The sequence below is a fragment of the Camelus dromedarius genome, chromosome 1, assembly GCF_036321535.1.
Source record: "Camelus dromedarius isolate mCamDro1 chromosome 1, mCamDro1.pat, whole genome shotgun sequence".
NCBI lineage: Eukaryota > Metazoa > Chordata > Mammalia > Artiodactyla > Camelidae > Camelus > Camelus dromedarius.
Genome location: NC_087436.1, coordinates 83,478,468 through 83,490,907, shown reverse-complemented (window position 1 = coordinate 83,490,907; position 12,440 = coordinate 83,478,468). Strand labels below are relative to the sequence as shown.

The following is a 12,440-nucleotide window of genomic DNA, read 5'->3' as shown; positions in this document are numbered from 1 at the left end:
TTTCTGCTTTCTAAGCCTACTACTTAGAAGAGCTTAGAAGCATACCTTTGATAACAAACAAGACATTCATAATAAACAAAAGGCTATTTCCCTTTTTCTTATCCTGCTTCAAAAAACTAGAGAAGCAAGGGGAAGAGAAGATAAGACGTTCTAATCAAGCGTGAGAATTAATATTAATTATCACAAGAGCTTAAGTGCAGGCTTTCATTTGCCTTGAGGAGGCTGGAGATAAATTCTGAACCATCCCCATCAACAAGCATTTATGAAATGGATGACTCTGTTACTTCAACTTCACTGCATTTCACAGAAGCTTTAGGGTTTTGTTGCTGGTTTAATATTAGATCCAGAAATGCTTAAAAAGCTCTTTGTTTAGATTCACTTCCAGTTCCATCCAGTCTTGAAAGGCTATGGAAGCTTTTCAATTCACATGAGTTTGGGGGCTTTGTTTTGTTCATTTTCCTTTATTGTCAGGCCAAACAGTAAATGTTTATACTTCCCTGCGGCTCTTCTGTTAACTCTGTGAGGCCCCTTCCTGTGCACCCTGTGCTCCACAGGGCTCTCTGAGATATGGTTGTCCTGCTCCAGGGAGCTAGTGGTGCGGCTGCTTAGCCATATCCTGTGCAGTAAGGGGGAAGGGATGGAGCAGAAATGCACCAGTGATTTGAAGCCAGAGAAGGGGCAGGTCAATAAAGTCGGGATGGGAAAAACCAGGCCCAGCCAGACAGGGTCCAGTGGTAACAAGGATCAGGTGGACGGACTAGTAGTTAATGGCTCCTGGACCTGAACATGGACTATTACCTGCAGCCCCAGGCAAGGTGAGCTCTCTTATTTGCTCCCTAGCACCCTGTGTTTTCTTTTTATAACAGGCATGTGACTTGGCCCTTCCACATTAAATCCCCTGTTTTGTTAATTCCTGAAATTCCAATACCTAGGACATAGTATGTGTTCTATAAACACTTGCCAGAGAGGGTATAGCTCAAGTGGTAAAGTGCATGCTTACCATGCACAAGGTCCTGAATTCAATCCCCAGTACCCTCCTCTAAATATAACTAAATAAATAAACCTAATTACCTCCCCCCTCCAAATAAAATTAAAATAAATAAAATTTTTAAAAATAATAAAATTAAAAAAACAAACACTTGCCAAATGAGTGAATGGGAAAGGAAGGTAGTATATAAATGGAATTAGTATTTCTTTTACTGTTATTACTGGCCAGTTGTTTTTATGCTACATATTTTTCACTTGATCTTCACAACTTTATGGATGAACAAAAAAGAAGCTCAAATACAAAGAAGTTTATTCATTAAAGATCTTGCAGATGGCCCCCTGGTATTTAAACTCAGTCTTTGACTCTAAAACCACATCTGCCATACCACATTGTCTCTCCTGAGAGCCAGACACTCGGTTTATTTCATGACCTGAACATTTAGTGTGTTTTCATATGGTACAACATTTTTGGTGAGGATTTGGTGTGTGACGTCACAGCATAAGGATCTCTGAATTGAAAATTGTGAAGTTAATGTATTTACTCTCTGATTTAACTGCAGATATAATTTGCATAAACAACAAAAGTTGAAACCAAAAATATCTTGGTATGTAAGAATGTCCTTGACATTTTAACATTAGTGACCAAGTAGGAGAAACAGACAAGTAGACAGGTACGGGACTGTATGATCAGCACTGTTAGAGGGCGTGGAACAACCCAGAAAGGTGTCTCACCCAGACAAGGCTGATGAATGTTTGGAGGAAGAGTGGTTTGTTGTTTCAAACAGCCACTGAACAGCTTCCTTAGCTCCATATGCACGTAAACCCTGGGCCCACACCAGCAGCCCACTCTGCAACCACAGGCAGGGCAACCGTGTCAGGTTCAGAGATCAGCGGGCCCAGAAATTGGGAATCAGGCCTCCAGATGCAGCAGGCCAGCAGAAGAGCAGCTTCGGGGACTGATCAGAGCACAGCAGAGTAGGGCCGAACATGTGGATGCTCTGGTGAGTAAACCAAGCCACGTGTGTCCATGGCTGTGCAGGCTGGTGTGGGTTGAAGTAGGATGCATCTCCACTGCTGTGCAGGAGATCAGCCAGGAAGTCCAGAAGCTCATGTAAGTTAACATAAGTCTACAGTGTGGATGATGCCCGGTTATACATGGCACAGTGCTCATTCTAAACACCCGTATATGGCAGCCTTGACTGGCCTCTGCTTGACTCCAGATGCAGTGACCTCTTTGGCTCTTCCTCAGGTAGATATATACAAGATTACCATGCCTCAGGGCCTTTGCACTTGCTCTTCTTCTTCCTGGAATCCTTTTCCCACAGAAGGCTCACTTCCCCATCTCCTTCATGTCTCTGCTTATGTCACCTTATTGGAAAGGACCTCCCTGGCCACCCAGTATAAAATAGCAGTCCTCAGCCCCTACCTCCATCATCCTCCTTACCCTGTGTTATTTTTCTCTATAGTCCTTATCACTACCTGACTTTGTTTCTTCTTTATTAACTGCCCCTCTTGTAAGATTCATTAGGGCAGATACTTTATTTTGTCTGCTGAAATTTTTCCAGTACCTTTAGCACCTGACGTAGAATAGACAGCCCTATTACATGTATATAATATGTGACATATATCATTATTGAATAAGCTAGTAAAATGTTGACGTGATTCTCTGTGTTAGAAGAATAGAATCTTATCTATGCCCCCATCCCACCCAGGGCAGCACTCTCCCTCTCCTGCATCCCTAACTCCCAGACTTCTTTGAACGTACAGATTCACCACGTGGTCCAGTGTTGCAGCAGGATTCTCGGCCCTCAGAGCTCCGCCGAGCAGGGCTGAGCCTGTTCCACTCGATCTCAGCCCCCTTAGTGCAGGGAGCTTGCCCGTCTCACAGAGCCCAGCACAGAGTGGGTGCACCAAACCGTGTTGTTGAAGAAATGAATAAATCCATACATTTTGGAGAAAAAAAAAAACGGAAAAATTTTCTGATTTTAATTTTGACTTTGAAATTGGTGCTAATTCAGATGAATCGTAAGAAGAAAACCTTTTTCAGTTTGTTTTTTTTTAAGAGGTACACATTTTGAAGTAGTATGTGTGTATGTGGAATTTGGGGATTTTTACATGTGTCACGTGCAGGACTCTTGAGCACCCTAAGGAGGGGACACAGGTACCACAGGGAGCAGAGCCCGTGACTGGCGTAGGGAGAGGACGCAGGCTGCCTGTGAGTCTTCCCAGCGCGTGCATTCCCACGTGTAAGGCATCAGCCTGGAAAACAACATTTCTGCATTATTCGTCTGGTTTTTAAATCCTTCTGTAGCTTTCTATTATCTCCCACAGGATAAAATCCAAACCTAGACCAGCTTATGAGGCCTTGGTCAGCCCAGTGTCTGCTTATTTGACACTCGCATCATCTGAGCTCATGGTACCTGGAGCCTCTTCTGCTGTGATCAGCATCCCCCACTGGCCTCTGCACTCGCTCCTCTTCCTCTCCTCCTTTCTGTCTGAAGTGCCCTCCCCGCCACCCCTCTGACCCGCACAGCCCCCAAGTCACATGTGCTGTTGTTGGTCCATCACAGAAACATCAGTGGCTCTTTAATATTTTTTTTCCTAGTGCGCCTCAGACTCTGGCCCACCCTCTGTTGTAGCACGTTCCACCTGAAATTGCAGTTGTCCATGCCTCGTCCCCAACTCCCCTCTCAAGCATTTTGGGGTGTGGCATCATTTTACTCATCTTCATAGGAGCCTAATAATACTAAGAAGGGTAGATTCCATCCATGTGTTTCATCTGCACGAGGGACCATGCTAGAGGCATACCTTCCATACCTTCTCTCCGATCTTCAAAGGAACCTCTCAAGATTGGTGTTATAATGACATTTTATCGACTAGGAAATGGAGGCTCAGAGGAGTGAAAGAGCTCGGCTAGGGCGCCACGCTAGTAAATGCCAGTCACACTTCACACCCAAGTCTGTCCGTAAGGAAAGTTCACATCTGTTCCACTGCAGTACGGTGCCAATGGCTTGATAGATGCTCCTCATGAAGAAAATGCCGTATCTACAAGATAGAATCGTATTTCTTATCTTCTTCCCTTTTTTAGGTCTCTACATGTAGCAAGTATTAGAAATCTGTATTGAGAAAACATTGATTTCCTACATGAGGTTCTAACACACGCACACAAATGATTGGTGACTAATTGGCCCTGTAACTTTTAAAAAGCTGAGCACTAGATTTGGTCATTCAACCCTGGTCCACTTAGGATCCAGCTCAAGGAACAAATGATTTTTGTGGTATAAATGCATAATCTGTTTCTTCCCCACAACAGACAAGGAGGATTTTTAAGATGGCGTAAAGCCCCAGATTTACTTGGCATTTCCACCTGACTGTAGTAGCTCATCGTGAACTGATTGATGATATTTCATTTTATCCCAAATGTGAAGAAAATACAAGTCCTCATGCTTTGTTCCATGGAGATGTAGTAGTAAAAGTCCCATCTGTTTCCCCAGTGATACCAAAGTGGGCTGAATAGCTATTAAAAGTAGCTGGAAGTCTCTGTAGTGCTTTATTTTAAGCATAAGAACATTTCTCATACATAAATGGAGTCACTTATGATTTCCAGATGTTTGTTTTTTTTCATTTAATGATAGTATATTTACTAAAATAAATTTCTAGTCATTCTCAAAGGAAATCTTTTGTACAGATCTGGGCCCCTTGAGAAATGTACTTGTGACTCAACACTGTTGTTTATCGTTTTGAGAGAGGAGTGTGACAGTGGTTGGGTTTACCAGATGCCAAAAGAGCAAGGTTAAAAAAGATTTAATTTCAATGCAGTTTATTTTGTTAATATAAAATCACTTAGTTAAAATAGCAGCCTTTGGGGGAGGGTTTTCCCATCCCCTAGACATTCTAGCCTCGTGTGGGTACCACCGGTAAGCAAAATCAAGTGTAGCTGAGTATTTAGTATTCAGAGTGGATGAGTAGTAGGGAAACAAGTGACAGTTGCATGTTTGTAAGATTATAAATTATGCATCACTGACTTGCCAGCTCTTGGCTTTTTACTTAAAAAAAAAAAAAAAAAAAAAAAAAGAAAGTCACGCTCCCTGTGTAATTTTGGCTCACTTCCAGAGTCCGTATTCCTCACTGCTAGCTGCTAGCTGCTAGCTGAGACACCAAACCCCTGTGCTGTTTGAATTTGCGCAACAATGCTTTAATGCCCAGAGCTCCTCCATAAATAGTCTGTTCTCCCCACACTCGGGGCGAAAACAACCACAGGAAATCTGGGAATGTGCAGCTAGCCCCGCTTAATTGATCTAAGCCTGCAGAACCAGCAGGAGAGCACGCGTGTACACAGCTTCTGCTCCGGGCCCTACAGGGCTGTTTACCTAAGGGGCATGGAAGTCTGCGTGCAGAAGACACCATGTTGCTTCCACAGCCCTAGCAACAGCAGTAGCTGGGGGTTTTTTTGTTGTTGTTTACAGTCTGGAGAGCCATACTCCTTTAGAGAAACACAAACTCCTTTTCCCTCCTTCCTGGCCCCAGTCAGTACTCATCCAGACTGTCAGCTGCCTGCAGTTATCAGGAAGAACAGCCCTCAGAAATCATCTTGTCTCTGTCACAGAAGAAAAGTTGAAGGAGCGCAGATGGGCGGTCGCTTTTTGCATGCCAGTGGCCATCTAGCATCCAGGGGGCACCCAGCTATGATTCTGGTTTCCGTGCTGAGGACATCAGCAGCTGTGGCTGGGGAGGTTTCACCCAGCAGGAGAGGAACTGCTGCAGACATTCCTGGGTTTTGGTGAGCGGTAGAGATTTGGGAACGTTGTGCTTTTGTTGCAGAGCCCGACCATGAAGATCCAGGAGCATCCCAGCCTACCTGACACCAAGCTGCAGAGGAGTCCCGATGCCGATGGCCAGCAGGAGAGCTTTGTCGCCGAAGTGCCTGAACTGGACCTGACTGCATTGTGTGATGAGAAGAGCTGGGAAGGTAGGGTCATCTGATATTTGGATGATTTACTATTGGAAAAGCATACATAAATTAGCTGAAATGAAAAGCATGTAACCGCGTGGATGTATGGGTGGGAGCGAGAGCTACGTGTGCAGAAGTAACTGCATTTCTAAATGATCAAAAGTCCCTCCCCTGGCAGAGGAATGTATCACGTTAAATGTTGCCAAGAGTAATTGCAATCTAAGGAAGAAAATGTGCTTGCCCTTTATCATAGTGTCACCTTGCAGTCCTTTTTTTTCTGTGTTTGACTCACCCCGAGTGCTGATATGTGAGTGCCTTTTCCCTCTAGGAGTGCCGACAGAGTGATGAGGAACTAACTGGTGTGCATTTAGGATTTGCTCTCAGTGTAACTAATCTTCCCCCCCATACATGTCAACCACCTACCTCCTTCAGTAACTCTCCTTCCCGTTTTTCAAAAGAAATATTTTGATTTGCTTTGCTTCTGTGTCTGTTTTTATGGATACGTTTTTAAAATCCAGGTTAGCAAACATAAGGGGTTTGCTTATCAAAGAGAACACAGAATAACAAAGCGCTTCTTATTGAAAGCCTGTCATACCATGTTTGAGACTGGTTTTTCTAGAGATTTTTTTTTCACAAAAACGTTAGAAATTCACTTCTGAGGAAGAAAAGGGTGTCCTGATCTTGTCAGAACTGTATTTCAGGCAGGCTCCTGCAGCAGCTCCGTCAAGCTGCTATTCTTTCATTATGCATGTGTCTGCATCCACACATATATCTGTGTGTATCCAAAATAAATGCCCATCTGCCTCTAGACTGTATGTATGTTTGAAGACTCCAGAGAGGGAGAAATTGTGCTTCTGAATTCACGATAGCAGCCTGATTTAACGACTTAGCAGAGAGAATCACAACCATTAAAAAAAAAAAATCGATCTTTTAAAAAATCGCTTGGGTTTCCCTGTCTTCTGCCGCCGCCTTTTTTTAACCAGAAAGTCTTCATTATGTTAATGATCTTAGATGAAAGACCAAAAGATGATCTAAAAGACTTCAAGGTGAAAAATAGTAGCCCCATTATGCGCCTTGCATCCAGGGCTTAGTGAAGTGAAAACAAACTGTTTTTTATTCTAATTCTCCCTCTTTGCAATCTAAGAACATGTTCCATTTCTTTTCATATAATTAGGCAATGGGTCTGAGATGTAGTCAGATCTTCCCAGCTCATAATATGTCCACTGGGAAAAAATTCAGGGTTTTTGTTGTTTTGTTTTTAAGTGATCTTCCTGGGTAGTGTTTGTTGTTGTTCTTTTGTGTACTTTGAAATAATCAGATGTGCTTTTATTTCATACATTAAAAACAACCTTACCCCTCTCCTCAGAAAAGTCCCTGGTAGCCACTGTCACCCAAATTTAAAAAAAAAAAAAAAAAGAAGAATAGCAAGCAAATGCTATATTTGGGTTTCAATAATAAGGCCTCTTCAAATCTTAACATAAAGCTCTAGATAAGAACTAGGATTTTTGGTCCGAATTCAAACTAGCCACATTATCTTGATGATTTACTCAGAAAAGGGGCAGGTAGATTCTTCCTCCTCCTATTGAGATGGACTCAGGTGCTTGATTATTTTTATCTTGGTTAATCATAAATGTAGTCTCTTGCAGCACACTGAGAGAGGCTAGGTATAAAGCTGAATTCTCTCCAGAGTGGTTGATAGCTAACTTAGAGTTTCCTTAAAACTATTTCACTACTTAAAGAACTTTTTGCCAGAGAAAAAAATAATGATATGACGGAACCAACATGTATTTTTTATTGAGAAACTTGATGAAATTTTTAAAGCTTATAGGAAGAAAAACTACATTTTAATAGGCTTGGGAATGTGAATTGTTATCCGTGTAATTTCTGAAATGACTTGCTTTAACTTTTTGGGGGGCCAATTGCTGCATTTATCATTGCACTTGTGTGTCTCAGAAATCTACGTGGATTCATTTCAAGGCTGTTTTGATCATTTGGTTACTGCTTTCAGTATATTTTTATTTACTTGTTTATTTTAAATGTCCAAGTTACATTACAGCAGTAATATAGCTGTCAGTATAGTCAAGAAAAAGGAATTTTTTCCTAAAGAGTAGTTAAGATGAAAGCAGTAAGTTCAATAATTAAAATACCACCTTTTTCTGTTGCTTCAGTGAGAAACAAAATGGTGGCTTTCCAGCAAGGAAGGAACTTTGCACCAATTTAAACTGTGAATGTGAAACCAATGCAACAGATTATATAAACAAAGTAATAATTACCAAAACCATATGAGCCAGTATCCATCTGTAATTCTCCATCACTGGTCTCCAGACCACCATATGGTATAACCCCCTCTTTTTGGTTTGCTTGTTTGTTCTCCATCCCAAGCCATAGTTCATACTCTCTGATTCTCGCAGAATTGTAGAATATTAGTTGAGACAGGACTTAATGAGCAATATGCTGGTACTGACCTCTGCTGTGTATATTCCCACGTAGAAATGATGTTTTCTAGCTTCTGGGGCATATTGTATCAAGGAAACAAAAAGAGAAATGGAACTAGTAATAGATTCCATAGGCTACATAGAGTGGAACCCTCTCAAACTGAACACAGGATCAGAGACTAATCATGCTGATTGACAGATCAGTTCTACATGCCTTATCCTTTTTTCATCTAGCGTAGCCGTGTATTAGAGCACGTTATTTGACCTGTCCATGTGATGATGATGGTTAGGGTTTCAACTCTGCAAAATTAAATGAATACACAACTCAAATGTACTGGTCTTTGTTATTTAAAGCCCTTGAACATTGCATAATTAGAATGTTCCTAATGAGCCAGTTCATGTTGATTTGGGGATACCATTTCTGGAAGTACTGAGATTTAAGCACTCAGCTAACTATTAGATTTGTCCTGGTGAAAATAAGTTTAAAAGAACATTTTTTAAAGAGCATAAAATACTTCAGATGTCTTTCTCATTACTTACTGCTTATTGAAAACAACTTCGGAAAGGAAATTCTCTTTAAAAATGACAGAGAAGCAAAGGATCTTAAAAAGATCTCCCAATGGAACCTTCCCATTATAGACATCAGAAAGTTCAGGTCCAAAAAAGCAAAATGATGATTCAAGAGATAACAGAGTCTCCTGACTTCCACCCAGATGCCTCCTTCTAAGCAAGGCCAGTTAAGTGGATGGTGATGGTTAAGAGCCGGACACAAGCTGGATTCAAATCCTGGCTCTCCTGCTTAATAGCTTTGTGGACGAGTAAGTCAACATGTATCAGTCTGGGCCTCAGCTAGCCCGTATTTAAATAGGTGTAACAGTACGTAATAGGGCATAATGGCTATAGTAGCATCTACTTAGCAAGTCTGTTGCAAGGATTAAATGAGCTACCGTATGCAGAGTGCTCAGCACAGCCACGTGATAGGCACTATGTGAGTGTTATTTGATGTTATTACTATCTTCCATCAATGTGTCCAAGTATAGTTTCAGGGAAAAAAACAGACAAAGTTTGCCTTTTTGAAACCAGAGCCCAGTTCTACCTAGTGAGTATGGATGGCTCTCTGAACACATGAGAAAAATCGGTAATCACTAGGTCCATCTCAGCTCTACCAAGGACTAATTATGTCATGCCAGCCTCCTTTCTTTCTGTCTTTTTTTTTTCCAACTCTAGATCAGGGAGGTTGTGCATTTGAAAAGGCTCAGCGGGGTCTTGCCGGGGACTTGTGATAGCTTGTCACAGACACAGGAGGGGTGGAAGGCGGTCGGGAGGAGAGGGAATTAGTAACTGATGAGGAACCTACACGTCAACGTGCAGATTCCTGGGTCCAAATCAGCACGAACTGGGGAGCTCTCATTAGTCAAGTCCTCAGCCCTCCCGACTCCACACACTTTGGTGACTCAAATGGAGCACTGAGGGCCGGCTTATTAAATGTGACAAATAGAGGCACAGCAGTTTTATGGAATTTAAGGATTAAATTTGGATTGATAAAGCTGGCTACTAAGGTTCCCTCTGACACTGATAGTTGGGCAAGACTATTGGAACAATGTAATAGGACAGCCATTGTTCTAAGGTTAAATTTTGGGACCCTAAGGAAGATTTGATGGAAGGATTCCCCCAGGAAGGGCCCTCCCCCACCCCATGGGGCTTAGTTTCTGTATCTGGGCTGTGGAAGAACCTCCAGCGCTACTGAGTAGCCTCCTTGAAAGACCGCGTGGCAGCGTGCCAAGTGGCAATGACTCTAAAGGACATAAACAGAGATGGAGATGAGAGGGGAAAACATCAGCTCCCTTAGTTCCGTACAGATTTCTTAGAAATAAATCATCTCAGTAGCCAATTTTCTTTTGTGTAGTAAATGGATCCAGCCGGCTAAGCAGAGAGGAGCGGTGTCCCTGTGATCACATTAGCATTAGTCAGAGCCGCGGTCCCTCTTCCCACAGTGACACTCCTTTATTTCCATGTGTGCTGTAGTGTCTGAACTGGAACTCCCTTGGGACCTATTATTTTTTATTACTAAGGTAATAAAAGCATCCAGCTTTTATCTCTGTTACTTCTGACCTGCTGTGATGTCAGCTAACCTGGGTGGATTAATTTTTAATAGACATGCCATACTTACATCCAGAGTCCTTTGTGACGACCGTACCCGGGGAATTCTGGTCCAGATGCGAAAACACATTTGTTTTATGTGGTCCTTTAAGATGAAAATCCAGTTCGAAGCCTCAGATCTTTTCTGTTTTCCTTTTGAATCATTTTCTTGCAGTTCCCTTTTTGGTTTCATTGCTCCAGAACTACTGATTAAAATATAACGTATTTCCCAAGCCAGCACTTGGGAATGGTTTAGTCAATACATCCTCAAACTGGGTCTCTACGCAGGTGGACATGCTATCCTGGACCACACTGTTGTTTTTGGTTTGTTTATGTCATTCTCTTTGAGTTGAGATAGCCTTGTATTCTTAGATCATTTCAAACTAAAACAGAGGAATAGCTGGTCTTACTAATTCTGTAGTTTTGTTGAACTATGTATTACATGTAATTCTATAACTCTTTTGAATAGGAGCCTTAAATGATCAGGCTGTGTAGAATAAAAGGACAGAGAGAAAAAGGAGAGAGAAATATAAGCATTTCACGTCGTATAGGTGAGAAACTTCACCTCTGTTCTACCTGCAGCTAATGATGAAACGTATCTTTTTATTTTGTTGAGGTTGAAATTCATAATGGTCTCATATTTCTCATTTTTACATAAGTGAATTTAAGAGACAGTGTCACCCATAAGCTAGAATTTCTTCAGCCATGTACTTCATAGATACCACTGGTGACACTAGGAAAAGGGCACATTTGGTCTTCTTGTCAGTGAAGTGTTGGGTCAGGAATGGAGCCACAAAGACAGCTGAGTTAACAAAAAACAAATCAGTGGGATGTTAGCCATGAAGCATCAGGTAAGCACAATTCAGTTGCAGGATTAGTATTTTATAATTAATTCAGGATCAGAAGTTTTTTGTTTTTTTTTTACTGAGATATATTTAGTTAGTAGTCACAAACATATACTGTATTTGCAAAAATTTTGGTACACTGAGATCACATAGTTAAACAGTTTAAAGCACAGGTTAATTGTGGTAGTTTTTAAGAGCTCTTCTGCTAGATTCAGACAGATTAAAGGGCTTCATGATCTAAAGAACACTTTTTCAAACTAAGGTTTGATGAGTAGAAATGTCAAACTAGCCAGCACACTCACACGCCAATGTCAACATCAGACTTTGTTTTGCAGATGGCCTCTGTCCCCCACCAACCACCGAGCCCTTCCCAGGGGTTCTGCTGCTTTGCCCTGCAGTGAGAGGGCTGCCTGCTGCATTGTTATTCCAGCCATCTTAACCCTTTCCCTGTCCTGGCTCCACTGATTTTAGTTCTTACAGAAAATTACTGCTGTCTTATGAAATACCATGAAAGAGAAGGTGTCATCTTGTTAGTTTAATACTTCCACTTTCTGCAGCTGAAGACTACATTTTTACTGTTTTTCCAGGGATCACTTTCCACTCAGCCTCTCCTTCCCTCATCTCCCCTCGCCCCTCAGCCCACCTGCACTTTTCCTTTTGGCAGTTCCAGTCTGAGCTCTTCATATTTGAGCCCCGCCACTTAGGAGAAGCCAGCCGATCGCGTTCGCACAAACGATGAACAACTCTTCATCTCTCGTTTTAGCCAGGTCTACCTATAAGCATGCTCTTGGCTGCTTTTTGAGACCCAATAGGGAAGACTCTGTCTTTCACACTGCTTTCATTTTTCAGAGTATTTATATTATCATCTGTGTTCCCAGATGATTTGATTGTCTTTCACTTTTGAGAACCTGTGGACATCATATCACATGCAGTTAACATTTTTTTAAATTAAAGTGCTTAACTCTCCTCCTACACTGCGGGGTCTTAAAACAGTTTGAGACGATCGCCTGTGTTCTTGAAGCGCCTGGCACATCCTAAGCTGAAGCAGTGTCCTGGAGGGCAGGAGGCTGAGTGTCCAGACCC

At 41.9% G+C, this 12,440-nt stretch overlaps 1 protein-coding gene across 6 annotated transcripts in view; it reads left to right on the top strand.

The window, feature by feature from the left end:
* The window catches only part of FAM13A (family with sequence similarity 13 member A), a 285,708-nt gene that overhangs the window by 249,776 nt on the left and 23,492 nt on the right, over positions 1-12,440 (top strand). For all 6 annotated transcript variants that reach the window (XM_064486374.1, XM_031433856.2, XM_064486371.1 and 3 more), the window contains one exon: positions 5,809-5,956. In XM_064486374.1, coding sequence (XP_064342444.1) covers positions 5,809-5,956 — 148 coding nt within the window. The remainder of the gene's footprint in view (positions 1-5,808; positions 5,957-12,440) is intronic.